Source organism: Stigmatopora argus, chromosome 2, assembly GCF_051989625.1.
Source record: "Stigmatopora argus isolate UIUO_Sarg chromosome 2, RoL_Sarg_1.0, whole genome shotgun sequence".
NCBI classification, from domain to species: domain Eukaryota; kingdom Metazoa; phylum Chordata; class Actinopteri; order Syngnathiformes; family Syngnathidae; genus Stigmatopora; species Stigmatopora argus.
Window position 1 is genome coordinate 7,605,001 of NC_135388.1, and position 27,086 is coordinate 7,632,086.

The 27,086-nt window shown below is 40.2% G+C and overlaps 1 protein-coding gene and 1 non-coding gene across 2 annotated transcripts in view; one reads left to right on the forward strand and one right to left on the reverse strand.

Moving 5' to 3' along the window:
• Positions 1-27,086, forward strand: part of nfatc3a (nuclear factor of activated T cells 3a) — a 43,987-nt gene that overhangs the window by 4,494 nt on the left and 12,407 nt on the right. The window contains exons 2-6 of the mRNA XM_077589806.1: positions 9,277-10,459; positions 12,700-12,862; positions 24,291-24,490; positions 24,892-25,064; positions 25,241-25,381. Of these exons, the coding sequence (XP_077445932.1) occupies positions 9,277-10,459; positions 12,700-12,862; positions 24,291-24,490; positions 24,892-25,064; positions 25,241-25,381 (1,860 nt within the window). The remainder of the gene's footprint in view (positions 1-9,276; positions 10,460-12,699; positions 12,863-24,290; positions 24,491-24,891; positions 25,065-25,240; positions 25,382-27,086) is intronic.
• Positions 8,897-8,978, reverse strand: trnas-cga (transfer RNA serine (anticodon CGA)). The gene has a single exon. It is a non-coding gene; the product is annotated as a tRNA-Ser (tRNA).

The following is a 27,086-nucleotide window of genomic DNA, read 5'->3' on the forward strand; positions in this document are numbered from 1 at the left end:
TGCAGAGTGAATGAAATCCAGTAGGATTTTCTTTATTTGCTAAGGGAGTCTATTCTACCGCTAACCCAACTCTCTTCCGTTAAGTTGGCTTTGTACTTGCATAAGTAAACACATGAGACATTAATATTAATTAAAATCTAAGTGCTAGTTTGTTTCGGCACAATACCAGAAGCCTCCGCTTTGCCTTTTCCATCCTGCTCCTCCTTGTCTAATTACATGCCTTGATACCTTTTCTCTATCATGATCTCTGTGTGTTCTGTGTCGCTGAGGAAACGACGCACAACGTGAAATTGAAATATGCCAGCCTCTTATTTAGATGTGAATTTTATTGGTTGGGATTTTCCCCAAGCATTGCAAGGGAAGAACCGTCTTTTGAATCAGGCGAATTGGAACTTTGCTGCAGGTCGGAACATTTAAATGGGAATGAAATTGCAGTGTAAGGCACAACAGAAGGCTTTTTTTTGCGGTGCCGAGAAGAAAATAGGGGAAAGACAGGATGATTGCATAAACAGTGAAATGAAAATAATGGAGTTCTGACAGTTAAACTGTTTCCGTTATGTAACTAGTAACGGAACTTCCACTCTATTCTTTATGAATAAGTTCTGGATCTATCTTTGGATAGACCTTTTTCCTGTCTTTTTGTGGCACTTTTCATAGCATCACAAGCATTGATAACAAGAATAACATTATCACCAAATCTGCTATGATTTAGGGTTTATTTTAGCCTTCATTTATTGTTTCAAATTTTTTTCTACTGGGAATTATGAGTTGTCGGAATTCTGTGGGTATCAGGAAATTGGGATTACAATGTACTACAGAGCATTTAGGCAGTGATTGTGATAGCAATTTGTTAGTATTAAGTCTATTGTTGGCGTGGTTGGTTTAAAAGCTATTTTGCCCAAAAATGGAGGGGATGTATTGTCACCAAACAATATTTTTGCTCTGTCACTTACCTTGTCTGCAGTGTTTTATTTTTGTGCGATTATGGTTGCAACACAGTCTGGCACTTCCATCACATTGAATAGAATGTCTTTTCTCTTGCACAATTTACCTTTAGCTATAAATGGGAGACAAAAAAGAGTCAATGAGAAATTATCTGGATAAGTGTAGTCCATTTAGTTGAGCTAATAACAGATGAAGTCTGTAGGTCTCTCAAACTGTCACCATTAGAAAGTCTTTATCAACTCCAAGTATTATTTCAATATTCTAGTGATTTAAAAATCTTACGGTTGTGTTCCCGGCTCTAGTCTGTACTTTTAGTATTAATCTTGTCTACTTCTGAGTCATATGGTACTACTTAGCCAGAACAGAGGCACTTTGAGGGACAATTTTAGTTGCTAAGCTACGATAATGTCACATTAAATTTAATTTCCGGTCCTGGGATTGTGATCTTATGGCATTACTCTTCAATGCTGGCCCTCAAAAAGTGGAGCTAATCTTCTGTAGTCTCAAGCTTGGGTTGAATGCTAACAGTTGGTATGCTACCCTATACTAGATAGCGACACATGACAATTTCCACGTGAAGATTGTATAAACCTAATTGTAAGACTTCAAGGGCATTTGAATAGACGAATATCTCCACAACTTGGCCTTCTAAGTTCTTCATTGTCTGATTCTCTAACCTGATTCCTTCGCAGTCTTACTCATTCGTGGGAAAGACTGAAATTACATCGCTCTCATGGTGAACTATTTTGGGCTTCCAAAAGAGAGCGGCACAGGGCACACAGCAGGTTCTGGTGACTTGATCGTACTCGGTGCGGGAGGATCTGCCTCGTCCTAGCACGTCTTTAGCCTTTTTGTCTTGCTGCTTGGACATTTCACAATCTTAACAAGGGGAGGTATAGAATAATGCTGTGCACCACATCTCCAGGTGAGTGTGTCAGCGCTTGCAGACTCTGGCCAGGTGTGTTGTGAGTGTGTGTGTGTGTCGGTGTGTAGGTGTTGTAGTAGGAATGACTCGCAGCGTGCAAGTATACATGTGGTCTCTCGGAAATAATCTTGTCTTTTCCTAAAATACCAGAAGACTAACAAGTGAGTGCTTGATTGATGGGTCTAGAAATTCAGTTGAATTTCCCTGCTATGCGTCATCGTAGTGACAACACTGCAAACCAATTTTGATCATGTACAGTCATTTACAAATTGATGATGCTCCTGTAGAGCGAATGAAATAATACGAAAGAATTAAAATTTGAATTGTTAAAAATACATTTTGGCAACATTTGCAATTCCATTTCCCTATATGTAACTGGTAGAAATTCTGTGGCCAGCAAGTCTTCAACAATCGATAACACGTCCACTTTTTGTAAGGACTGGAAAAACTGCACATCTCAAATGATTCATTTTATACAGTCGTTTAAATTCAAGGCAGACTGCATGAATTATTAAAAAGAAATTCTCGCGAGTGCCACTTTTCAATCTCTGGGAGAATGTAAAAGGCAAAGAGGTCAGCGGTCAAACAGCCACGCACAAGGTCAACATGTGGACCACCACATGGGTACCCCTAACCCAACTGAACATAAAGGCTCCAAGCACCTAGTGTGATGAATGAGACGTTTGTTTCCCTGGGGTTGAGGCATGACTAACTATGTGAGGCATCTGTCTAGTTTAAATTTAGGGTAACTGAAGCTACTGCTGGCTGTGCTGTATCAACATATCAGAGGCTGCATTACACCAGAGAGAAAGCTGTTTAACTCCTGTATCTCCTTTCATTTCTTTCTTTTTTACCCCCAAGTAGTCCCTTTGTACCTGAAGGCACACAGATGACAGTCGTTTGAATTGGAAATAATTGAGGGAAAAACCTTTCAGATACACCGCTATTACTCTCCAATGATTGGGCCGGTGTGGATATTGTTGTCCAGGATACAAGAGTAAATTTCATTTGTCACAGGTCAAAAGTGTGCCGCTCCAGGAAGATTATCAAAGGATGACGGTCCACATTCCTACTGAGGCCCAGGAGGTTGTGTGGACCCTACTACATGGGTCATAACCGGAATGTGGACCATGTGGACTCTGACAGCTGGGCAAAAAGGGCATAATGCGCCAACTGTGAATAGAGTTGCAACAATACGGACCCCCGTTTACTCTTCTGACGGTCATAAACAGCATCCACCTTCTCGTCACCCGGCGTTTGAAGATTCCCGTTTAGCGTCAGCGCTCTTCCTATTTAGAGCAAGGCCTGTTGTTTATAGTGTGTGGCGACCTCACCGTTGAATTCTGCATGTTTGCTTTGTTTTGAGGTCAAGTCACTGGGTATTTTTGTAGTGGCACCAGATCGAATCAGATTAACTACAAGTCTGATAAGAAGCTTTCTCAGCCATTTTTCAGAAAAAAATATATGAACATTACTCATAGCAGTGTATCTCTGCTGGTGTTTAGTTCAAGTTGTTGGTTGCCACTACTTCTTTATCCCATAATCTTATCACAGCATGATATTGTTAATTAGGAGCCTAATTTAGCAGCGTACGTTAACAATGGCTTAGGGTGAGTTTCTGTTGGCTAGTGAGTTTTCTGTGACATCAGAGGGAGGCTTTATGTGGAAACTCACACATAAATGTTACTTAACGTGTAAATATAAGAGAAATAATGATGAAACCAAGACCAACAATCTTAGACTAATGCATTTCATTTACCTGGACCGACCTCCCACTGTTTCCATCAGTAACATTTGGATGCATATTTAGTAGATACAGGGAAGCCCAGTAGTCTTGGCACAAACCCAGTTTAGACGGTTTTAAGCCACAGGTGATGGCAAACCTTTGTAACACGTACGTATGTGCGTCACAGGCTCCCATTTTAGAAAAGTAGGCCAGCAGCTAACCCACAAGATCTAAAAAAACAGCGAAACAATGCTTTATAAGAAGACACCATAGGTGATTTGTTATATGATTTTTACTATTGGGCTACTTCAGTTGTGATGTAAAATACATTGACATGAAAATTTGTGTTGTAAAGAGCACTGCATTTTGGGCCAATAGGGTACGAGGCAGGCACGATTTGTTTTTTTGTATTGAAACATATTCAAGAATTATGCTGATTTATCGCTTGTTGGAAAAGTGGCTTAAATTATTACAGTCAACTAATTCAGCAGGATAATCAACTAATATAGGGGGGAGGATTATTTAAGTGACAAGTATGTAATTGTTTGTCTTTGAAAGTCGTAGTGAGTGGCATTTTTCTGCAGCAAACTGTTGCCCAGCAGCTCTTGACATGGGCTGAAAGAAGAGACAGGGCAACTGGTTAAAATACAAAGCCTTTTGTACATGGGGTGTAAGCAGATCTGGTTCTAATCAAGTTGCGTGCCCACCACAAAGGGAACCTGGGGTTAAGTTACCCTCTAGCTTGGGTGCCACATGGTTTTGTGGCAAGTGCATCAACCAAGACTGTAATCTGTCTTGAAATTACATGCACAAAAGGCACATTATGGGCTATTTACATAGGAACTCTTTTATACATTTAAAACAGTGTTGTTTTGGCTTGTTGCATAAAAATGCAGGCATATGGAAAAAGGCTTTAAAGGTACTGTTTCATTTAAATGTATGACAAAAGTTGCATGGTGTTGTTAGTGCATCCACTCTGGGCATAAGCGATACATTTTGACAAAATTCCAAACTTTTCAAAACATTTAGTTTAGAACACAGGTGTCAAACTCAAGGCCCAGGGACCAGATCTGGGCCGCCACATAAATTTTGCGTGGCCTGCATAAGTAAATGTTTTGGATTGATGTCATGTTTCTGGGTAATATAACATTTTAAAATAAAAAGAACATTTTTGTAATTCTCAATAAAAGTTAAGGGATAGCAGAAATCAGAGAATTAACTTTTTGAATTAAAAAAACGTATATTATTTATAAAGTAGAAAAGAATATTCACCGTTTCCTGTTGTTTGTTTTATTTTTCAAATAAAATTGTAATTCAAAAAAAATAGAATGGAAAAATAATGGACAATGTATGCAAATAAACAGTCAAAAAAAGAGAATTTGAATTATTTGTGTCAAAAAGGTCTTCAAACTATACAGCAAATAATACAATTAATTTGATAATAAATGAGTTTTAGTTCGCCGCAGCCCGAGTTTAGACATAATGGCCCTTTGAAGAAAAGTTATGATCACACCTCTTATGAAAAAGTTAATCTGGATCTGTGTGGTATGCAGTCTTCATTTGAACCAAATCAGCTGTATTCTCACACCCGGCAGGCATATGGCCGCTCAAGCCTTAAAAAGCAGTACATCCTGATTTTCATGTTGGTGGAATGCGATCTCAACCTGACAATAATTATTCAACAAACAACATTTTACAACACTGGAATTGTAATATTATTCACTGGAGGCCTGTAAGGGTTGGCTAAACCACTGTAGGCACAACAGCATTAACCTGAATCTGCGCTGGGAGGGACTAATCCTACCTCACTGTTGTTGACTGGACTTTCTCAGAATATGGGCTTGTATGTCACTGCCGGTCACAGGACCCTGACACACTTTACTTGTGGAGGAGGAAGAGGAGGAGGAGAAGGCGAGGGAGGGAAGGTTTACAGTGCTTTGCGCCTTATCCCCAAGCAAGAACCCTCAGAGAGTGTTACAGTCACTCCTAGGCTCAGCGAACTTCGAAACAATAAACCCAAGTAGATGCCAGTGTCTCCAGCAAGCTTTCCCTGTTGTTATGGTTACTTATAGTATGTCACAAACATCCGTGCCTGAATGAAACCGTGTAGTTAAGCTATTCAGAAATGAGGATCAGCAAAGCCTCTTAAAGATCTTTATTTAAGCGGTTTGGCTACAATGTAAGGGTGCTTGAGGAGTGTGTGACGCACTGCCCATTCACGGACACCAATAGGGGATTTACATTCAAAGTCATTGATGAAACTCTGCTACCTCATCTCTCTTCTCATTTCTCCTGCTCTCTGAGGTCTAATACATTTTGGGAAGGTATTTTCCCCATCATCAGTCCCGTTTCCCACTCTGAACGTTTAGGCCACAAGCTAAATATACCTATTATTGGTCATCCCCTGTATGACACACTGCCCAATGCTGTGTACCAAAAAGCACAACTTTTAGTGATAGACTTAGTTTTTCCTACATTACTTTCATGTATGGTAAATTACTAATAGGTACAAAATAAAGTTTTTTCTTTATAGTAACGTTGTGTCGCATTAATTAGTGACTATGAGTACCTTCCTCACTAAAGAGTACAAATTCCAGTGGCGGGCCATCAGGGCCTTCAAGGCCTTCTCTGCTGGCCTAAGAAATATCTGAATCATATATTATATTTTGTCCATCAATACTTATGAAATAATTCCAAATTGTCTGTTAGCTTCCTTTCATTGGTTTTCCCCCTGGTTGCACTGCTTCCAGATATGTGTTTTCATATTGAAGCATTTAACCAATCACATTTCAGCCATTAATTGTTGCCAGGATCAGAAATCTGCCTCAAGGCCTTCACAATCAGTTCTGCAGGCTCTGCTGCATTAAACAAGCGTCGATAAGACTGTTGGTTTAACCAATCAGATTTCGAGTTGGCAACACCACAATGCCTTGTCGCAGGCGTAGGGATACGTCATTGTTTTCACCAACTATGATTGGCTAGTGATTAGCCAGAGCTACCAAAGTGTATCTGTAGCGAGCTACACAAGCAAATATATTGTTGTGTTGATTTAAAGCCATTTTCAAGACGGACTATGGCAGAAATATGACAGGACAGGCTCGACTTTCAGCATTAGCTTCGATGGCGATAGAAAAGAAGGCAGAAAGAAAGGAGGATGGATATTGTGTAGTTAAAAATGATTTTTGGTGAGTAAAATATGGCTATATTCCTAAATAATATTTCAATTGTTGGCCAAGTTCTGATATCTGAAAAGCTCCAGTGTTTGTATTTAAGATCCAGTGTTTGTATTTAATCACTAAATGCTGCTAGGAAGTGGATTTTACCCCATTTTACCCCAGTTTAATTTTTGCCGTTTCGCCATTGACGTCCATCGCTGTCTTTTCCTGGGAAAATCGCCCCCCCCCCGGCCCGGTTGTAATGTCTGAAAAGCTCCAGTATTTGTATTTAATCATTAAATGCTGCTAGGAAGTGGATTTTACCCGTTGAAGGCGCTACAAGAAAATGCACGGACGGCCACTGACCAATTCAATACCCATGAAGCTGTGAATGATTTGATTGAAATGATCTCTAATTAATACTAATGAAAAGTGTTAGTTCTTGAGGGTTTTTTTAGACTTTGTTTAACTCATTGTTTCCTTCACGTAATCCCTCCAGTTTTTGCTGCCATTTTGAAATTTGAAGCATTTTCTTTTCCACACGACCTATTGCGTTTGTCTCTGTCATGCATGTGAGTGTGTCTCTGTGTGTACACGCTGTCAGTGTGTTGCCTGTCAGTCAGATGCTGTCGTCAGAGTATCCGATGCTTGGTCTTGTGATAGGCAGCCCGGCCCAGTGTCAAGCCGAGGAGCGCTAAATATAAAGCTTGCTCCTGCTGTTGTTAGGAAGTCAGGGTCAGGGGGGCACAAACAGAGAGAATGTTGGAAATGAACTAGAAAATTACAACACAATTTGTGATTCATGGCCATATTTGGCTTTGTTCTTCTTTTAGATAGAACTGTTTCTCTCTTCTAAAAATTAGGGACCTAGTGTGCAATGATTCATAATATTACGACTGTGTCACACATTTGTTGTTAAAAATCAAATACATTTGTCAACACTTGTTAGTCTGAAAGCTGCTTTCTCCTACGGTTGCATGCACGTTATTTATTTTGGAAAGAAATCTTTTGGAAGTGTGTGGCATGAGAAAAGGAAGAACCATTCCAAATATTTAATTACTTCCAATAGTGATGCACAAATACACTCAAAATTATGTCTATAGTTTCTTAAAGTAATTGTTTAAATACAGTAACATTTTTAAAGTCTTTCAGAATGACGTTCTCATGAAATTCTAGATTTCCTCAATTGTTTGAATGAATGTAACGAAGTCTGCGTTTGAATAAGTTGCATTCATGCTTACCATGCTCAACTCCAACAAGGTCAACAGACGGCTCCTTTTACGTCAGTTATTTTGGCAATTGTCAACCAGACTACCATCTGCAGGATTGGAGTAATTCTGCAACTATCAACTTGGCCTATCAAATTTACAAAAGCTCAAGTCGACTGTCTAATCCATTTTTCTGGTTCCGATTTTCTGAAATGCAGTATTACATATAGCAAGCAGGGACAAATCCCTTATTAAGTTGCATAATTGTTTGGAATAGGTAGCTCAACATTTGACACGTGAGACATTTTGCAGAGGAGGCAGTGGGGAAACACTCCCAATAGGGGCTGAAGAGTGCATCGAGTGGAAATTTATCAATAACCACTAACAGAGTAGAGCCAATGTGGACAGTGAGTGTGTGCTGTCTATCTGTTTGTGTGTGTGTGTGTGTGTGTGTGTGTGTGTGTGTGTGTGTTTGTGTGAATACATGCTGCCTGTGCTGAATGACTTTGAGTAAAAATAGCCTGCCAGTTCTAGTTGTGATGAAAGCTGACAGCACGCACCATTGTGTGAATTTGTTTCCTGAGTAGTGCTATTCACCAGTTATACTTCTTGAAACAATATCTGCCTGTATGGCAGACTGTACCTGGCAGTGGAGTAGTAGAGAACCTTTATATCAGATACTATTTAATGGTACAGCACAGTGGGATTGCTACGATCATAATTTGTTTTGTTTGAATTTGAAAATAATTTCATTTTAGGAAATAATGGTAAGGGAAACCATTACAGGGTAAAATCATTGCTAAAACTATGATTGCAATGGCATTTCTATCATGTTTTTTAACATGAACAGTCAAAGGCAGATAAGCTGCTATTAGTGAATTTTAGAACTGTGCAATGAGATTTGATCTTTTTGTCACGTGGTAACATAAATTGAAATCGCTGTGAGCAGGGTTCGAACCTGCGCGGGAATATCCCATTGGATTTCGAGTCCAACGCCTTAACCTCTCGGCCATCACAGCTGTGAGAGGCTGCATGGTTTAATGGCTTTATCTGTATGAACAGTACCTATTGAAACAACAAAGGCAGTTAAATTCCAACATTGTTGATTTTGTGGCAACCTGGGTGGAATAGCGGTTTTGGGTTCAGATGACAGTTTTGTCCTTCCTTTCATGCTCTCCCTGTACTTCCTTGAATTTGACCTGGCACTCCAAAACAAGCATGTTAAATTAATTGAAGTCTCTGTCAACCATACTTTAAGTGAACAATGACTAAAAGATGATGCGACGTGTTAATATTTCATTTCATGCCTCCATTTAGATCTGGAGCCTGATGACAACACGTCGTTCTACATCTTCAACGTAGGGCAGCCCCCATCAATGGTCACAAACCACCAATCAATAAACCTCCCCCGTCATGGCTTGCAGGCACACTCCCCGCTAAGCAGCAATTCACCTCGCCTTCAATCGCACAAACAAGGACCCGGGCACCTAAACTATGAGGCACAAGATTCCAAGTATGGCACCTCCCCTTTACTCCATTCTGCCCCAGTGGAGGCTCCGAAAGCATTCGAGTGCCCCAGTATTCAGATCACCTCCATCTCCCCGAGCTGCCAGCAGGAGATGGATGCCAATGAACAAGACCTGAGAGCAAATGGCCCCGATAGGGAGTACCACAATGAAAGGCCTCTGTCCAGAGACCACCTTTATTTGCCTCTGGACCACTCGTACCGGGACACTTCGCTCAGTCCGAGCCCAGGCAGCAGCCTCTCATCTAGGAGCTGGTTCTCTGACGCCTCCTCCTGCGAATCCTTTTCCCACGTCTATGACGATGTCGACGCCGAGCTCAACGAGGCGGCCGCTCGCTTCACCCTGGGCTCGCCCCTCACGTCTCCAGGCTGCGCCTCACCTCAATCGGGGATCGCCAATGTGGAAGAACAGCCACAGTGGCAGCACCCTCAAGCCTCCTTCGTGCAGCACTCCCACTCTGCCACTCTGTCACCTCGACAGTCTCCCTGCCACTCCCCGCGGACAAGTGTCACCGACGAGAACTGGCTAAGTCCACGGCCACCTTCTCGGCCCTCTTCCCGCCCCACCTCACCCTGCGGGAAGAGGCGCCACTCCAGTGCCGACATCTGTTATCCTGGCTCCGTGTCACCGCATCACTCACCCTCACCTACGCCGGGACCCTCGCCAAGGGGCAGCGTGACAGAGGACACCTGGGCTGGCAGCCCCTCTAGAGGAATGTCGCCTTTCCAGTGCTGCCCATCAGAGGCAGACATACCGTCTAAGACGAGGAAAACCTCCCAGAACACAACGATGCAACCGTCACCAAAAGGAGAGTTGGGAATAGATGACCAGGGGAATGCTCCTCCTAATCTAGAATCTCCCTCAGAAGAGGGACTTCACAGCCTCAAGAAGGATGGGCCTGGAGAGCAGTTCCTCTCTGTGCCCTCACATTTTTCATGGAATAAACCCAAGCCTGGACACACGCCTATATTCAGGTAACCCACATAATATTGAGTAAAAAAATGGGCATTTTAGGTCTACAAAGAATGTCAATGTGTTTCATCAAACGTGAGCCACTGTATACTTGGAAAGAAAGACTTGTTATGCTAAGTAAGTCAAAACCGGAATAAAATAGGTAAGAATATGAGTTCGGAGTCCGAAATGAAGTATAGATGCCCTAACTTACAGATGCCTTTAAGTCAAAGGAACAACTAATGAGCTCCCTTGTTCTAGAAAAAGGGTGGGCAAATAATTCCACAAAAGGCCGCCGTGGGTGCAGGTTTTCATTCCAACCCATAAAGAATACACCTTTTCACCAATCTGCTGTCCTACAAGTGCAATCGGTGGATTGCAGTCAGGTGCTTCTTATTTTCTACAGAAATCTCATTGGTCAACGTGTCCGTTCCTGATCGGTTGGAACAAAAACCTGCGCCCACAGCGGCCCCCGAGGACCGATTTGCCCACGCCTGTTCTAGACAGTGCCAGGGCAACAGTTACCTCTTTTATGATTATGGATGGTTTCACGACATGACAAGATTTGAAAGGCAAATAATTTGTCACAGACATTAAAAAAAACACGGACAAAGTTTGTGCACTGTTGTGAGTTGCCATGAAGATTACACCTTTTGATCTTAAAGACAAATAACAGTGCTATAAAATATGAATTAACAATGATCATTGTTTGACCAGATCGACTTTAGATGGTACACTGGACTCCAACGTTCAATAAAGGTACTTTGAGCTGTGCAGAAGCCATATAAATCTTACAGTGTAATGTTTAGAAAGGTTAGACAAACGTCTTTTAATTACCATCTAAGGGTGTACCATAGGCTAAAAGTCTGCTGCATGTTCATCAGATAAAATCCTATCAAGCGTGTAACAAGGTCAACTCCACACTCAGGCAGTTGTGGAAATAGACGTAACATAACCTAACTGGTGCACTTGCCCGTGTTCTAGTACAATTGAACGTGAATTGACGTTATGTAAACGTATTGTTTCGCGAATCTGCTAGTTGGTTGATCAGGATTTTGTGATTGGACTGGGAGCCTCTGCAGTCACACTTGGATATTTGAGAAAGGTTATGCTGAGATAATCTATAGGCCACCCCTCCGTCCCTACTCACATTTCACCTGGCCTTCTCTACTTCTCTTACCATGGCAGCATTACAAACCACATTTGATCAAGTAGTTATGTAATAGCTCCTCTGAGGAAAACCCATACACAAACTTTCATTACGAAGGCATTGAACGTAGACGGAGTTTAAAGTTTGCAAAAAAAAAGAACAAAGATAAAGAATTTGCCATAGAATGGTGTTTCACGTACTGTTCGTGCTGGGCAAAGCCTGATGTTTATCTGACCCAACCAACACCCAGAACACCACAGGGATTTTCTCATTATATTCTATTTTTTTTAACCACACTTTCTGCTCAAGTTGACTCTCTTGTATTATGCGCTGATTAAAAAAAATACAAATCCCTTTTAAGATAGCTGATGATGATTGTGTTGATATTAGATGTAATTTACTTGAATCGAAACTCAGATGAAAGGGCCATACTCTTTTCATTGCAGCTGTTCAAATATGGTTGTCTCAAACACAGTTTTGAAAAAAAATGGGTGGGGGGAGGAAAAACACAATGCTAGCCAGCATGGCACACAACACACGGAGAACACATGTACAAGAAACACCATGACATACACATATTTTAGCGGTTGTTTTTGCTAGTTAAAAGACATGGTAAACCATTCAAATTGGAAATATTTCTACGAATGAAAATATAATCAATACATGGCTGTCTAAAAACCTAGATTTCTGTTACTTCTTTTGTGGAAATACAATGACACATGTTTTTCTGATAGTGTCATTCAATATTAAACCATCAATTGATCTCTTACATTAAAAGATTGTACTCCAATTTTGAATTCATTCCTATTTCACAGTTAAGGCCAAAAGGCAAATATTCTCAACGCCAACAAGGGCAAATAGTGTAGCAGAATGTTCCACGGTTAGTTAGCAGAACTCCCCAAAAACTACATAGTACTGTGACTGGCTTCAAGGGAACATTCCAAGGAATTAAAATTCAGGCACAACAAATCAAAGAAAACCGTTAACAAACAAACACAAATGTGAAACTTCATGGTGTTTTTTGCTTGCCTCACTTTTCTTCCCACTTCTTGAGTACAGAAGTATTTTAAGTTGAAATGCTAGTTTTGAGTTGAAGTTATCTTTTCTCCTCAGGACCTCGTCACTCCCCCCCCTCGACTGGCCGCTGCCAAGTCAGTTTGGCCAGTACGAGCTGAAGATTGAAGTGCAGCCCAAAGCGCACCACCGAGCGCACTATGAAACCGAGGGCAGCAGAGGAGCTGTCAAAGCGTCATCGAGTGGCCATCCCATTGTCAAGGTATCGCATTTGACAATTTAATAAACAATACGACACCAACACACCGTTGTTCATGCATACTCAAAGTCATTTTTTTTACCATTGCACAGATCAACCATGCCGTGGTGACTGCATGCCCACACACACACACGGCTCTGGGCTATGTAATTTAAAAAAAATCTATCCGATTCAATTATTTTAACAGTAATTAAATTAGAATACTGTGTTTAAGACTGAACGTATGATGCCCATGTTCCGTTAAACTTTGGCACCCTGAATCGGGGGCCAGCCAATCGCAGGGCACAAGGAGAGGGATAACCTCACACTCATACCTAAGGGCAATTTAGCATACAATTAGACTAGCATGCATCTTTTTTGGGGTGTGGGGGAAAACCGGAGTACTTGAAGAAAACCCACGCAAGCTCGGGGAGAACATGCAAACTCCACACAGTGAGGACCCACCTGGGCTCGAACACTCGACCCCAGAACTGTGAGGCTGACGCGCAAAGCACTCGGTCGCCCAAAATAAACACATACAAAATAATATTACACATATTGTGCACTAAAATAAAAAAAATGCATTTCATTTTTCGAACGTCTGCCATCTTAATGCTAGGGTACATTTGTAGCAAAACTACCAGTGAATTTTTTTTAAAAAAAAAATGACTAGAATTGAGATTGAACAATATGGAGAGAAAAAAACTGATCTTTTTATCGCCAGATCACCCAGCCCGAACGTCTGCACAGCCAGAACGGTGCGCACCTGACTTAGAACACTACAAATACCCTTTAGCCCTCTATTTATTTCTTCATAAAGCCAGTGTAAAGCAATGCACTTGAAATCTGCTAGCCAAGAGGTCAGCAGAAGTTGTACACAACATAGGAGAAACAGAGCGAGACAAAAGTAATTGCTGAATTCAGCAGCTACTTCCTCAGATTCACACTGTTTCACCACTTTTCAGGGATTTCCTTCCGCATTCGAGACAGTGTGCTTTCACCACAAGCGTAAAAACCCCCTTTCTTACTTGGAATAATCTTCATACTTGAGGTACAGATGCTAGTAACTGATAATTCTTTGGAAGTATTTTTACCGCCTCCTGGCGTTTCCACACTAGTTCTATCGTAGTTCAATAGTATTGTAGAGCTGCTTCAAGCCAGTAATAACTAATATATGGTTTTAGTTAGCATCTAAATTTAGGGTGCATTCATTTTGCATTGTTAGGTAGTAAAATGCAAAAAATTGGAACAACTCGAGCGAGCAATAGTAAAAGTCCTTGCCGTATTAATCTTTTATTTTTGTGTTATCAAGCACGTTTATGACGGATTAAAGTAGAACCTGTTGTGAATTAGCGCTGAGAGAATAGATGGCAGCCTTATTTGACAAATTCATTCATTCTATTAACAATATTAGTGTTGACGGTTATTTGTTGGACATTGAAACCTATCTAGAAACAATGCCTTTGTAGTTTATTGACATTTTATAAGGGCGACAGCTTGACGTTTGACCTGGGGAAAGAAAAAAAAATCCTTCTTGACTAGTTTTGCGTCACCTATTGTTGGGAAACAGGGTGTTGGTAGTTCAGAAATGCGTTAATTGTGCAGATTGAGTACTAAAGGCAACACTTCCAACAATTGGTTCAAAAAGTCAAACAAACGTTGGCATAAAATCTCTTGAAAATAACTCAGAAAACCAATGTTTTTTGTTGTTGTTGTAAGTGTCGCTTAAGAAGCGGCCTGTCTGTTCTCACATAATCAGTCAAGCACACTCCCCTTCAGGCTTATAATTAACTATTTCAACCTCAGTCTGACCAAGATTCTATCCTGCCATATGTGACCATGCATAATTAAGCGGTCAAAGTTTGTCAACCAAGATTTGCTCTACTCTTGCCCTAATTTCTAATCCTTTGACAAGCTATTGAAGTTGTTTCATTATTCTGTTGAGTTTGATTCCATTGGTTGGCATTTGAAAAATCAAAATGTTGTATACAATGTCTTTCTAAGTTACTGTGACTTGAAAATGTAGTTGAAGCTAAACTGTAAAAAATATCAAACTTACTGTTTTAGTTTGCTAACTATAGATTTTAAGTAGACATAATTCAAACTCATAAAGGCTCTTGACTAATACGTTCTCTTCAATAACTTTTTTTGTCATATTCCTAAATTGCATAATATAGTGAACTTGGCTAAATTAGCAGAATTGACTTGCGTGATCAAGTTTATTGGCCATATTGGATTTTATGAGTATCTACTGTTCTTTAAATGATAAATTGTGTGGATTTAGTTACCTAAACAAAACGGTAGTGGAATTTTAAAGATCTGGTAGATGGCCTCTAATAAGAAGAACACAATTTAGAAATTATAAATGATACTAATTTCAAGAGGCCAATTACCCACTAAACATTTGTACTTTTTACCCCACGCAAAACATAACATTATGATTTTATGTACAAAATCTGAGAAGAGCCTTTTGTAACACGGTTCAAGCCAAGAAGAAAATTATGGCTAAAATATACCCTTATATAGCTTGATTACTGTAATATGTTAGTTATAAAAAGAAAAAACCAAACTTAAACATTGGCCTAATTTAAACCAAACATTTTTCGTATCAGAACGTACCCTTCGGATCTCATTTTGTTGACTAAACATCCCATGCTCCACAGTTCATCTTAAAGTACCATTTGTACCGTATGATATAAAAAAAATGTTCTCCCAAAAGCAAATAATAAACACCTGCTCTGTGCTTTTCTACATCATATACTCCAAGGACAGATAAGTATAAAACGCTCGAAAGCTAATGTAGGTTTAACTTCCAAGTTACTTGACCCACTCTACTGGTCGCAAGGGGTCAGAGCACACAAGAGTGTAAACAAGTGCGCATATTGTGTTTCCCAGGTGCGTTCATGGTGTGGCTAGGGCTTTTCTCCAGAGGCTGAATAACACGTGTGGTAGCACAATCAGATAACAGCTACCCAGCTATGCGATCTGAATCATCGGGAAGCATCATTAATGTTAAAAATAACATTCTACAACTGTCAAAAAAGATGGCACAAGGTCAAAGTTTTTTCCTCGTCATCATTTCTAACAAAGAAAGCAAATAGTAGGACTTGAGAAGCTGCAGCCGGCCTTTGTTACAGATTTCCCCTTTTCATTCCTGTGAGCCCTGCACTTCATTCTCTGTGGGCCTTGACTCTGGTGGAGTGACGTCACCCAGTGACGCCACGGCAGCCATGTGGGCACGGCCGTGACTTCCTTTTGTGACTGCGCCGTGTACCGCTGAGCTTCTCTTTCAACGCAAAAACAAGGACTGAGAACAAGGACTCGTCACTAGTGTGTGTTTATCATCTACCAGCATTGTTTTCATGGTGCACCTTTGCGCTTTGGTCTTTGTCATTTTGGAGTTAAATGACTTCATTGAAAACAAGCAAATGTATTGTATATATTTGGAAAAAAACAAACAAAAAAACAGCTATTGACCGGCTAAAAAGGTCCGTTATTTTATTTTATTTTTTAAGAGTTTTTAAAGAGAGACACTATCAGGACAGGCTATGAAGTCTTTCATTGCCTTGGTGATAGACATCCAATCATTTGGCTCTTTTTGTCCTTTTGCTGTGAATTTACAGTAATAACTCGAATATCGTGGTTAATGCAGACCAGACATGGCCGCGATAATCCAAAAATCGCGAAGTAGTCTTATCTTATTTTCTGAACCACTTTATCCTCACTATGGTCTCGGGGGGTGCTGGAGCCTATCCCACCTGACTTCGGGCCAGAGGCGGGGGACACCCTGAATTGGTGGCCAGCCAATCGCAGGGCACAAGGAGACAAACAACCATACACACTTACACTCATACCTCGGGGCAATTTAGAGGGTCCAATCAGCCTACCATGCATGTGAGGCCGACGTGCTAACCACTCACCCGCCGAGCCGCCCTTCACATTTTTATGAACTTAAAAAATATATATATATTTTGGGAAATAAATAATAGCAGAAAAAATCGCAAAGAAGCGAATTTGCGATAAGTGAAGTCGCGATAATTGAGGGAAGACTGTATAAGTGAGTTTCTTACTAGTAGACACACTCCCAGCCAAAACTCCAACTTGTCAGTGGAAATGGCGTGTTCCACTGTCCAGTGTATATCTACAGTTATGCCATTAGTATGTCCAGCTGCAGCATTCTATACTTTTAGGTTTAATGCCATTATATTTATGGAATAAACACATATTGCAAAGAAAATGGACGTTTTCAGGAGATACAAAAATTGAGCTATTTTTTTTTAAATTTAGAAACAATACATTACTGTTGATCACCAGATGTTTTTTTTTCATATAACAACGGATTTCAGAATATCTACGTCTGTCCCTGATTGCGGTCGCGTTAGCCATTCCTCCGGGACTAGCTACGTACAGATCACAATCGGCGCACCTGTTGCTAGGAGACGTATAAGTCCAAAGCCTCTCTGGCTGGCTGAGGTATCCTTGTGCGTATTTAACCAGCTTAATTGAGTGCTGCTGCGCCCACACAAATACAAGGAGCACTTTGGTATTACCTGCCGGGCCACAGGGACTGATGGAGGCGAGAAAACTCAACACAAAGGCTAGGGGCGTGTGGCAAAATAACATAAATATTTAAAGTATTTTTTTACTGATGTTACGGTGTGATGTCAAGTATATTTCTTTGGCCCGAAATCTTAAACCATTTATGGAGCACTCATTTAACTCATTGAACATTCATTCATTCGGTCCCGTCCATGCAAAAAAGGCCTTATGGGTAAGTTTAATTACCAATAATATATATATATATATATATATATATATATATATATATATATATATATATATATATATATATATATATATATTTATATATATATATATATATATATTTGAAAGTTGATAAACAGTTCAATAACTTTAAATGGACTTAAAGCACTGAGCGGCCATGACAAAGATGTTTTTTCTTTCACGTTTCATTGACAATTACAATCATCCTAACATTGGCTGAGTTCACAAATATTAGTGTCAGGTTTGACCATAAGCAGCAATTTTGAAAGATTTGAATTTATTATTCTGATTGCTCAGCTTTGTTTGCCCCCTTTTCGGTTTGTAGGGCGTTTAATTCAATGTGCCAACTCCCTGAATAAACTGGCTGAAATGATTGGCGTGCGGACAACAATTTAGAGCTTTTCACTTGACGCTGCTGTTGCTTTGCCACTGGGCTCTATTTGATAAACACTGTGGGAGCCATTGGTCGTAATCAGGCATTAGGGGGCAAGTGGCGAAGAGTTTCATAGCGAAGTCAGGGGGAGGAAAGACCAGGGAATCAGGAAAGTGAGGGAGCATGGAGCCGTCCTCCATGGCCATATACAGCTCTGATTCAGTATATACAGTAAATGCTTGTGCGTGCACATGTATTGACCTTGTTTAAACAAACAGTCAACTGGCCCCCCTGGCTTCCTCTGCCCTACCCAGCGTACTGGGCAAACAGCCTGGCCTCTGAGATCAACGCAGTGGGTACTATATATGAGGGGAAAACAAAAAATAAATATATATCTATATATATGTATACATATATATTCAAGAATAGAAAGAAGAGCAGCTTTCAAAAAGATAGTGTTTGATATTAAAGGCTTGTCTGTTGGAGTGCAGCAAGCATGGTACTTTTTTTGGAAATCTCTTTAACTTTAGATTAAATAATCGTAATATTGATATTATGCTAAGCAATTAGACCAAAGGAGTCAAACTCAAGGCCCCCCTTATTTGTATGTGGCCCACGACAGGATATTATGTGAATTGACTTCTTGTTTCTGGCTAGCGCAATTCCAGAATACATTTACTCCCTCCATGAACACACTTTAAATTTACAAAGATTTTTTTTAAAATAAGAAATAAAAAAGATACCTTATCTACTTTTCGGTTTTGTTTCTAAAATGAAAAGAAAATACTTTAAAGAAGAAAAATATTTACTGTTTTGCAAATTAAAAATGTTTTGATTGAAAACTAACTGAATAAAACAAAAGAAATTTAAAAACAAGAAAATAATTTGTGCCTTTCCTTTTTTTGCTTTTTGATGATTACTATTTTAGTATTAATACTTTTTGGATTGAAACAAAATATGTAATATTTAAAATATTTGCTACATTTGTATAGATTTTAAACTGCAAACACTTTTAATAATCTTGTTTAATAACAATGAAATAAAATATTTACTGTTTTACCCTTTTTGTTTTTTTAAACTAAAATGTAAAAAAACAAATAGACAAAAAACTAAAATGTTGTCCTTTTTAAATGTTTTTCAATTATTAACGTGTTTAGTACTTGTACTTTTTTATATAAAATATGTAACATTTAAAATATCTGCTACGGTTCTCCAGTTTTGAAACAAAACGAACTCCATTATACTAATGAAGCCTCGAGAGACCACCACATCCCCTCTGACCAAACTACAGCCTGCCGAGAATGACCTTCAATGCCTTTGTGCTCTTTCCACATCTGTCATATGCCTGCATACATCTTTATCCTAGTTCTGAAGAGCCACCAGCTCCACCACTCAAGTCAACATGCTCCATCCCACCCCGTTGCCCCTCTTTAGCATACGTTGAAGAGTGGGAGCTTATGGAGCCCCTCGCTCACACACATACATACACACCGCCGCCCAATTGCATATACAAAGTCTCACCATGGTAACGGCGCAGCAACACAGAGAAACAACTTAGCCGAGTCAGGTGCTGGCGGTAAGAAAGTGTCGAGTTACAGACTGAGCTGAGGTGGACAGTGACGACGGGGACTTGTGTCAAGATTTAGGGGGCAAAAATCGGATGGCGGAATGCCAGCGACGTGTAAACGACAGATTACTAGTCGAGCGCTTACTTGTTTTTATCGCTACTTTCAATTTGTGTATGAGCAATCATTAGTAATGAGTTTAACTTGACATGATACTTGCGAGGACAAGCAGTACAGAAAATTGATGGGTAGATGGTTTATGCTTGGGAGAACTGAAAAGGTTAAGTAGCTGTCAGGCGACCAGTCTTGGAGTTACTATGACTGTAAAGAAACAAGACCAAAACAGTTTCCAATCTGAAAGCAATTCTTACTTACTTAGCTTAATTGACTTGCTTTAGAAAATTATACATACATATATACACATATATATGTATATATGTATATGTGTATGTATATATATATATATATATATATATATATATATATATATATATATATATATATATATATATATATATATATATATATATATATATATATATATATATATATATATATGAATGTCTAATTACGCTGTTCAGTATTGCTATTTTAAATCAGGTTAACATTTTTGCTATTGGAAAGGCTAAAATGATGAGATGATGATTAATCTTTCTCCGGAACTGAACTTTCTGCACAAAATTGACGGTTTAAATACCAAAATATATGACCTTGAAGAGCGCTTGACTTCCACTAGCACATGTACTCACGGACGGAAAGCCAACTTTTGTTTAGACCAAGTATTACCTTGACCGCATCTTTGCTGGGTGTACAATTTCATGTTTACATGGAGCGCTGGAAGATGTTTTTGCCCCTGAGCTTGTTGCCCTTATTACTGGACTAGTGGAACAGATGAAGGCCAAAAATAAAAAGGGACTTTATTTAGTGGGAGCTGGATATGTAACTGTATCCAGCTGTTTTATTTTAGGGAAGGGAGTTCATCCCCAGCCCAAGTCCAGCAGCAGCGGTTACTGCCGGTTAGTGGCGTTTAATATAGAAGTTATCTTTATTAAGATCCAATTTCTCACTGAGCTGCCAGCAAAGTCCATACATTTTGCAGTGAACAGCCACAGAGCATCAGTTAAAAGTGCAGAGACCACTCTCCTGTGGTATTTCACACTCCAGCACAGATTTAGGGGCTGACTCCGGAATGTGAGACAAGTCAAGAGTGCACGTGGTGTTTTTTTTATTGTTATTTTTTTTTGGGTCGAGACGCATCCTCAACAAGGAGCCCTCTTCTAAACGTCCTTGGTGATGCCCCTTTCAAGAGACCGCCTTGACTGCCATTTTTCTTCTGTTGTTTCATAAACACATTGTGCTCAAGCTGAAGCACTAGGGGCAGATGACTTGCACAAGGTCTAAAATTAACTCAGGCCAAGTCCAAACTAGGGTAGATTTTCCATTTGGTGCATAAATATCTGAAGGCAAATATTTGTACTAAAATAGTCCATGTCATAAAACACATTGTGGGGTGTCTTTACCAAGTTTGATGTCATTTAAAGACTGCCTGTGTCCCAATTTGATACACACACTCACACAACAGCATGTGTCTCAACATGGTGCAACTGTCTCGAGCACGTTTCTTGGCAGTGTTTACAATTTTGGGAGCCAATGCAGTTCTACACTATCTCTCCATGCTCAAAATATGTTGCTAGACACTAGCTGGTCGAGTAGTTAGAGTACTTTAATCGACTTCTGACTTAAAAAACCCAAAAAGAAGTTAAAACTGAAAACGAGATAGGAAAGTGTTTCTGCTCAAACTGATCAAGTCAAGGTTGTGGCTCCTTGACAGCTGATATTTGTAGTTACCTTTCATTTTTTTCAGCACTAATTATAATTACTGAATAAAACACAGTACACATGGAAAATATTCACCCGTTTAGAAACTTTTCTATTTGGATGAGCAATGAAAATTGTCTATATGGTATTTGTTAAGCGGTACCGCTACATGAAAAGAGCAATTGTTCAAAATGCAAAAATGTTCCATTGAGTAGTGAATTGGTCCTGGCATCCCAAAAGGACGGGGGCATGATGCGTGTTTATGGAGTTTGAAGGAAATCTACACGAGAAATGAGACAATTTTAAGGGGGCCTTTAGGTGGTCGGTTATAGATTTCATAGCAAATTCATGGAAAACCCCACCTAAATATTGTTTTTGTTTTCATTTTAATTTCAGGCCTGTGGCAAAGTATCACATGATGTTTGGCTTCATCAGTTTTGGTAGCATTTCCTGTCTTTTCACTTGGGACTTTTGATAGCTCCAACAACTTTCAACTCCTTTTATACTGTCTGCAACACACGTGCTGCAACTGCAGATAAAACGGTTTGCGCTGTATTTGTGTTAGAGCACTAAATGTCTGGGTTCACTTGGTGTGATGATCGTAAACCAAACCAGCAGGACCGTGTGGTTTTTCTGAATATAAAAATTGTGTCATTTACACTGATTGGACATTTAGACTGGGGAACATAATAACCTGTTAGCTTGTTACTAGCATGATTTACGCTTTCATGTGGCACTTCATCTTGTGGGATTTCCAAAGATGAACTCATTTACTACTGGTTATTATTGAGGCCAGATGCTGCTCACCAGTGTAACTTACTTCCGAATGCATGTCGGGTGCCAGATACTGTATTTTAAAACAAACCCAGTCACTGTTTTAAAACGCAGTATGTAGTTAAAAACAGTGACTGGGATTCTCTTCATTGCGGAGTGGACCAGAAGTTACCGTCTCTATTGTCTGTAATATCAGGACTTCCAAGTCTAAAACTATGCAGTACGGGTTTCAAACTGATAGCAAACATTGAATGTAGAGTAGCCGTACTTTCACTCTCTGACCCCACATGTCAACTGAAAATAAGAGGGGATCAACTTACCTGACGACCCAGAAAGAATGGGAATGACGGGGCCAATGGTGTTAGCTGTATTTTCTGTCTGTGGACATTGGTGTCCTAAGCAACCACAATCTGGGGATTTCCCTCTGAAATAGCTGGTAAATGGGAGAACTGGTGTTAAAATAATGTATTCCATCCTCCTCAATTGTAAGTGCTAAACAGAGCAGCAAATGCACCTATTTTTTCAAGTATTCCTAATAAAACTGGAGCCTGAAAAATATAAATACTATCAAATTTAGACTGTGGAGTGTAGGACCGTAGCACCTGAAGCTAAAGCACAAGAAGCTAAGATAACGTCAGCATCAGTGTTCAACTTTGTAATTTCTGATTCAACCAGTAGTAAATTACTTTTGAACTCTCTGGCTGTAAAAAGTAATGAACTGCCCTTTGATTAAGCAAATTCTACTCACACAGGTTCGAGTAGTTGAAGGCATGCTGTGACCATTCATGCAAGGCTTTTCATTCTGGTTGGTTTTGGAACAGCATGTGACAAATCTCACTTGCTCAACCCCCAGTCACCACAATGTTGGACAGAGCTTTGACGTGGTGGATTGTGACGCAAAGCTTAGAAAAAGATGGGCTCTGTAACTGGCTGCACCTCGTTTAAGGCTTGGCAGTTCCCAGGGCGCAAACCGCACTGAAAGGCCTTGTTCTCCTCACGGAGTCTGGAGGAGCTGCCCTCCATCTGGGCTGGGTTTAGGTGGGGGGTTGCTGTAAGGGCAACGCTGGTTGTACAAACGTGAGCAAGGGTGCCATCCCGCCGTCACAGAGTCTGCCAAACACAACATTACAAAACAGTAGTAGGATTGTGAGGCTACTGGGTTTCAGAAAAAGGTCTGTCTTGCTCTCATTTCCATCTTGCTCCGACTCTACCAGACACCCAACACTTTCCACCATCAAATATCTCACCTGTCTGGAGTGGGAATCGGGCTGCCAACACTTAATGCAAATGGAGAAAGCAGCTGCTTGCCGGTTGTGCGAGGCCAACAGAGTTGGCAGGCCTTAGACATTGCATTTGAAAAGGATGACAAAATCGTCACTGGCAATTTTCTCTACTTGTCATACTCACTTGAACTATGAAAAGGCTTTGTGTATACTCTCGTTTAGAGGGAAGTACTAGTGCGTCATTTTCCTCTTGATTTACAATGACATTTCTCCCAGCTAGTACTCTGTAATGCATTACTTGCAGCCTTAACACCAAATTTCTTTTTTCTAAAAATGGAACAAAGAGTTGCTTTGGGTCCCAAACTAGGACTACGAGTTTAAGTTTAAATGGTTCATTTCATTTCAAAGTAAAATTTCATGTTTTAAGGTTGTACAATCCAAACAACAGTAATGTGTTTACATTTTGTTTACGTTGTAATGTTGTCTAGTTATTTATTTATTAAAACACTATGTGTGCTTTTCAATCAAATGAAATGGGTGGACACTTTTAGGATTGTAACTTAGACTTATGATTGAGAACTAACCAACGGCACTAAAATAATTTCATTTCAAATTGTCTTATTTATTCTCATGTGAACAAAATGGCCCTGGCTAGGTAATTACTGGGTTTAGGGTTATTGCTGTCTCCTGTACCAGGTGTGGAAAAGGAAAAATATTGAGGCTTATTTAGTGAATCATCAGTTTGAAAGGCAAAATGCCAGATGAGTCTCCATTTCCTTTGCCAGAACAATAAAAAACCTTGAGCTGACTTTTCTAATTCCCTCCAAACAAAAGTCGGACTGCTGAATGTTTCTTTGTTCACGCCTCACTGCTGTACGCACATGGGTTTTATTCCATTTTCTGTCATGTTTCAGCTGCTTGGCTACAGTGAGAAGCCTGTCAACCTGCAGATGTTCATTGGAACGGCAGATGATCGTTACTTGAGGCCACACGCCTTTTACCAAGTGCACCGCATCACTGGGAAGACCGTGGCCACGGCCAGCCAGGAGATTGTGATCACTAGCACCAAAGTTCTCGAAATTCCTCTCCTGCCCGAAAACAACATGTCAGCCAGGTAGGTGTCACAAGTATTTCCTGGTTGTGTTTTCCGTTTACGAGCCCCCTGTTGTGAGGAAAGTCCTACTCATTTTACGAGGTTTTTGGCTTTTCCCATTTTGAACTTATATGTTGTTGTTTTTTAAATTAAAACCAACTGAAAGTTCACACACCAGAGGAGTAGAGAAGTAAACTTGGTGTCTATTTATGATTTTGCATCAATGTAACGATTGTATTTGGGTCAAACTCTGCTCCCTTTATTTACAGAGGAATTAACTGGAAAGGATGTGGTCTGGACTTTCCCATTTATTTTACATTTTAAATTTAATATGATACTTCCAAAACCCTGCTGTGCCCGCACTTAATTTTCTCTGGATTTCACGATTTACTGCCAACTACGTTCTCTTCCCCTTCCCACAGTATCGACTGTGCGGGCATCCTCAAGCTACGGAACTCCGACATTGAACTGCGGAAGGGGGAGACGGACATAGGAAGGAAGAACACACGAGTACGTGTGGTGTTCCGAGTTCACATCCCTCAAGCCAATGGGAAGGTTCTGTCCTTGCAAGTTGCCTCCATTCCTGTGGAATGCTGTGAGTCTCACTCAAAACACACATCCACACTACCCATCACATAGAAAGCCTAGAAACCCAAAAGGTCATATGTACAGCGTACTGAACTAAAGTTTACATTTTCTCGTACCAGTCAACAAAGATGACTCGGCCAATGATCACTGTTTTATCTGCAACTTCTACTGCATCTTTATCAGCCCAGCGTTCTGCGCAAGAACTGCCCCAGGTTGACAAATCCAGCCTGTCCAGTTGTCTGGTCAATGGTGGAGAAGAAATGGCCATTACTGGGAACAACTTCTTTCCAGAGACCAAGGTCATCTTCTTGGAGAAAGGCCCTGGTAAGAAGTTTTTATGTGACGTCTCTTTACAATAAAAAAACACAACAAGGTTGTTTCCTCAGATGGAAACTTGAAATGTAGAATATTCACTGAGCTAGTCGCTGCCTGTCCCAACTACTAGTGTGCATCTTTGTCAAGATCAAGTTCACGCATGGCAAAAACTCAAGTCGTGTAAGGTGGGGGGGGGGGACCCCTTCTGGTAATCTTTCACGGAAGTCAGGCACGGTGGAATGCCTTTAGCTCATTGAGGGGTATGCGGTGATGCATAGCGTAGAGCTACAGCGTGGTTGAACGGTCAAGTAGTAAAACAGAGAAGCAAAGGGAAACCTCAGAGAAGCTTTCCGTCATAGTTCATGAAGCCAGAAAGACTGTAAACCAACAGGGAATGATTTGGGTTTGTTTAAACGATCACCGTCCTCTCTGCTAATCTGCCTGCTTTAGTGTAGAAAGGCCCTGATTGGAATAATTGTAGCAATGGAAGAAACCAGAAAGAATGGAAGGTTGTGACAGATTTTTCCCAAGTGGAAAACAAAAGCGGTTGCATGATTATAGGATGGTACCATAAATGGCTTCAGTCTGAGAGTGATCCCTATCCTCCAAGCATGTGACTTTCAAGGAAAATAAACAGAAACCATCTTTTTCACGTGTATTCTACGTGTGTAGTCAGGACTGAAGATTTGAAACAAAGTCCAGAGCAATCCTTTGCTTTTCAGGTGTGTAGTTGGACCAAAACATTGACCTTATTGCGTTGAGACAAACCAAATCCAATATTCGGCCAAGACCCAGACCAGATCAACACTCTAAGGATTTGATTTGTTAAATATTCAGACAAAGACTATAACAAGTTTAGACAAATTGCAGGTCAAGACTATTTTAAATTCAGACCAGGTCCAGTGAAGTCGATATACAAACTTTCAGAAGTTGATAAAATCAGCCATAACAAAATGCAGGCAGGGGGTTTTGAAGACCAAAAGCAAAATGCAACCACTTTCCATATAATACCAAGACCACTCTTTGCTTGGTTTTCCAGGTTTTGGTCATCTGTAAAAGATTAACTTGAAGCAAATGAACTTTTTTGTTGTTGAAAATATTACACTGAATATATTCCAATAGCTATTTCAGTCCCATAATTGAACTGTGGAGCATGACTATTTAATGGATGCCTCAGTGGCTCTGTCTGTGGTTGATTTCAATGAGGTTTTGAGGCTCAAATTTAGAATTTGTTGTATTAAAGTTGACACTTACAACAAGCTATAAAAGTCAAGTTTCCTACATTTAACCATTGTTAATTAACAATATACTGTTTGTTTCCCGTAAAAGTTGTACCTTCTTGTTCCCTTTGGTGTCTGGCCAATCCAAGTCATTGTTTTAGCATGGTATGAACATCTTGTTGGTGCATGTTGTCTGACGGCGCATGTGGGGCCCTTGCTCCAGCCTGTTGAATGTCAACAAGACGCCTCGCAATAAAGCGCTGTCGTCAGCTGCAAAGACATCCAAGGTCATTTGTTAATTGAGACGGGAAATGTATATCTGTCTCTTTCAATGGCTCTGACTACCTGCTGGATTATCGCAAATCTAAGGCCTCTGTTGTCAGGGTAGATCACAGTTACGGAAGCTTAGTCTTAAAACTAGAGAAAAGCGAAAAGCCTAAAATGTTGCTGAGATTACACAATGCACACAAGCAACACCCCCCTCTGCAGACACA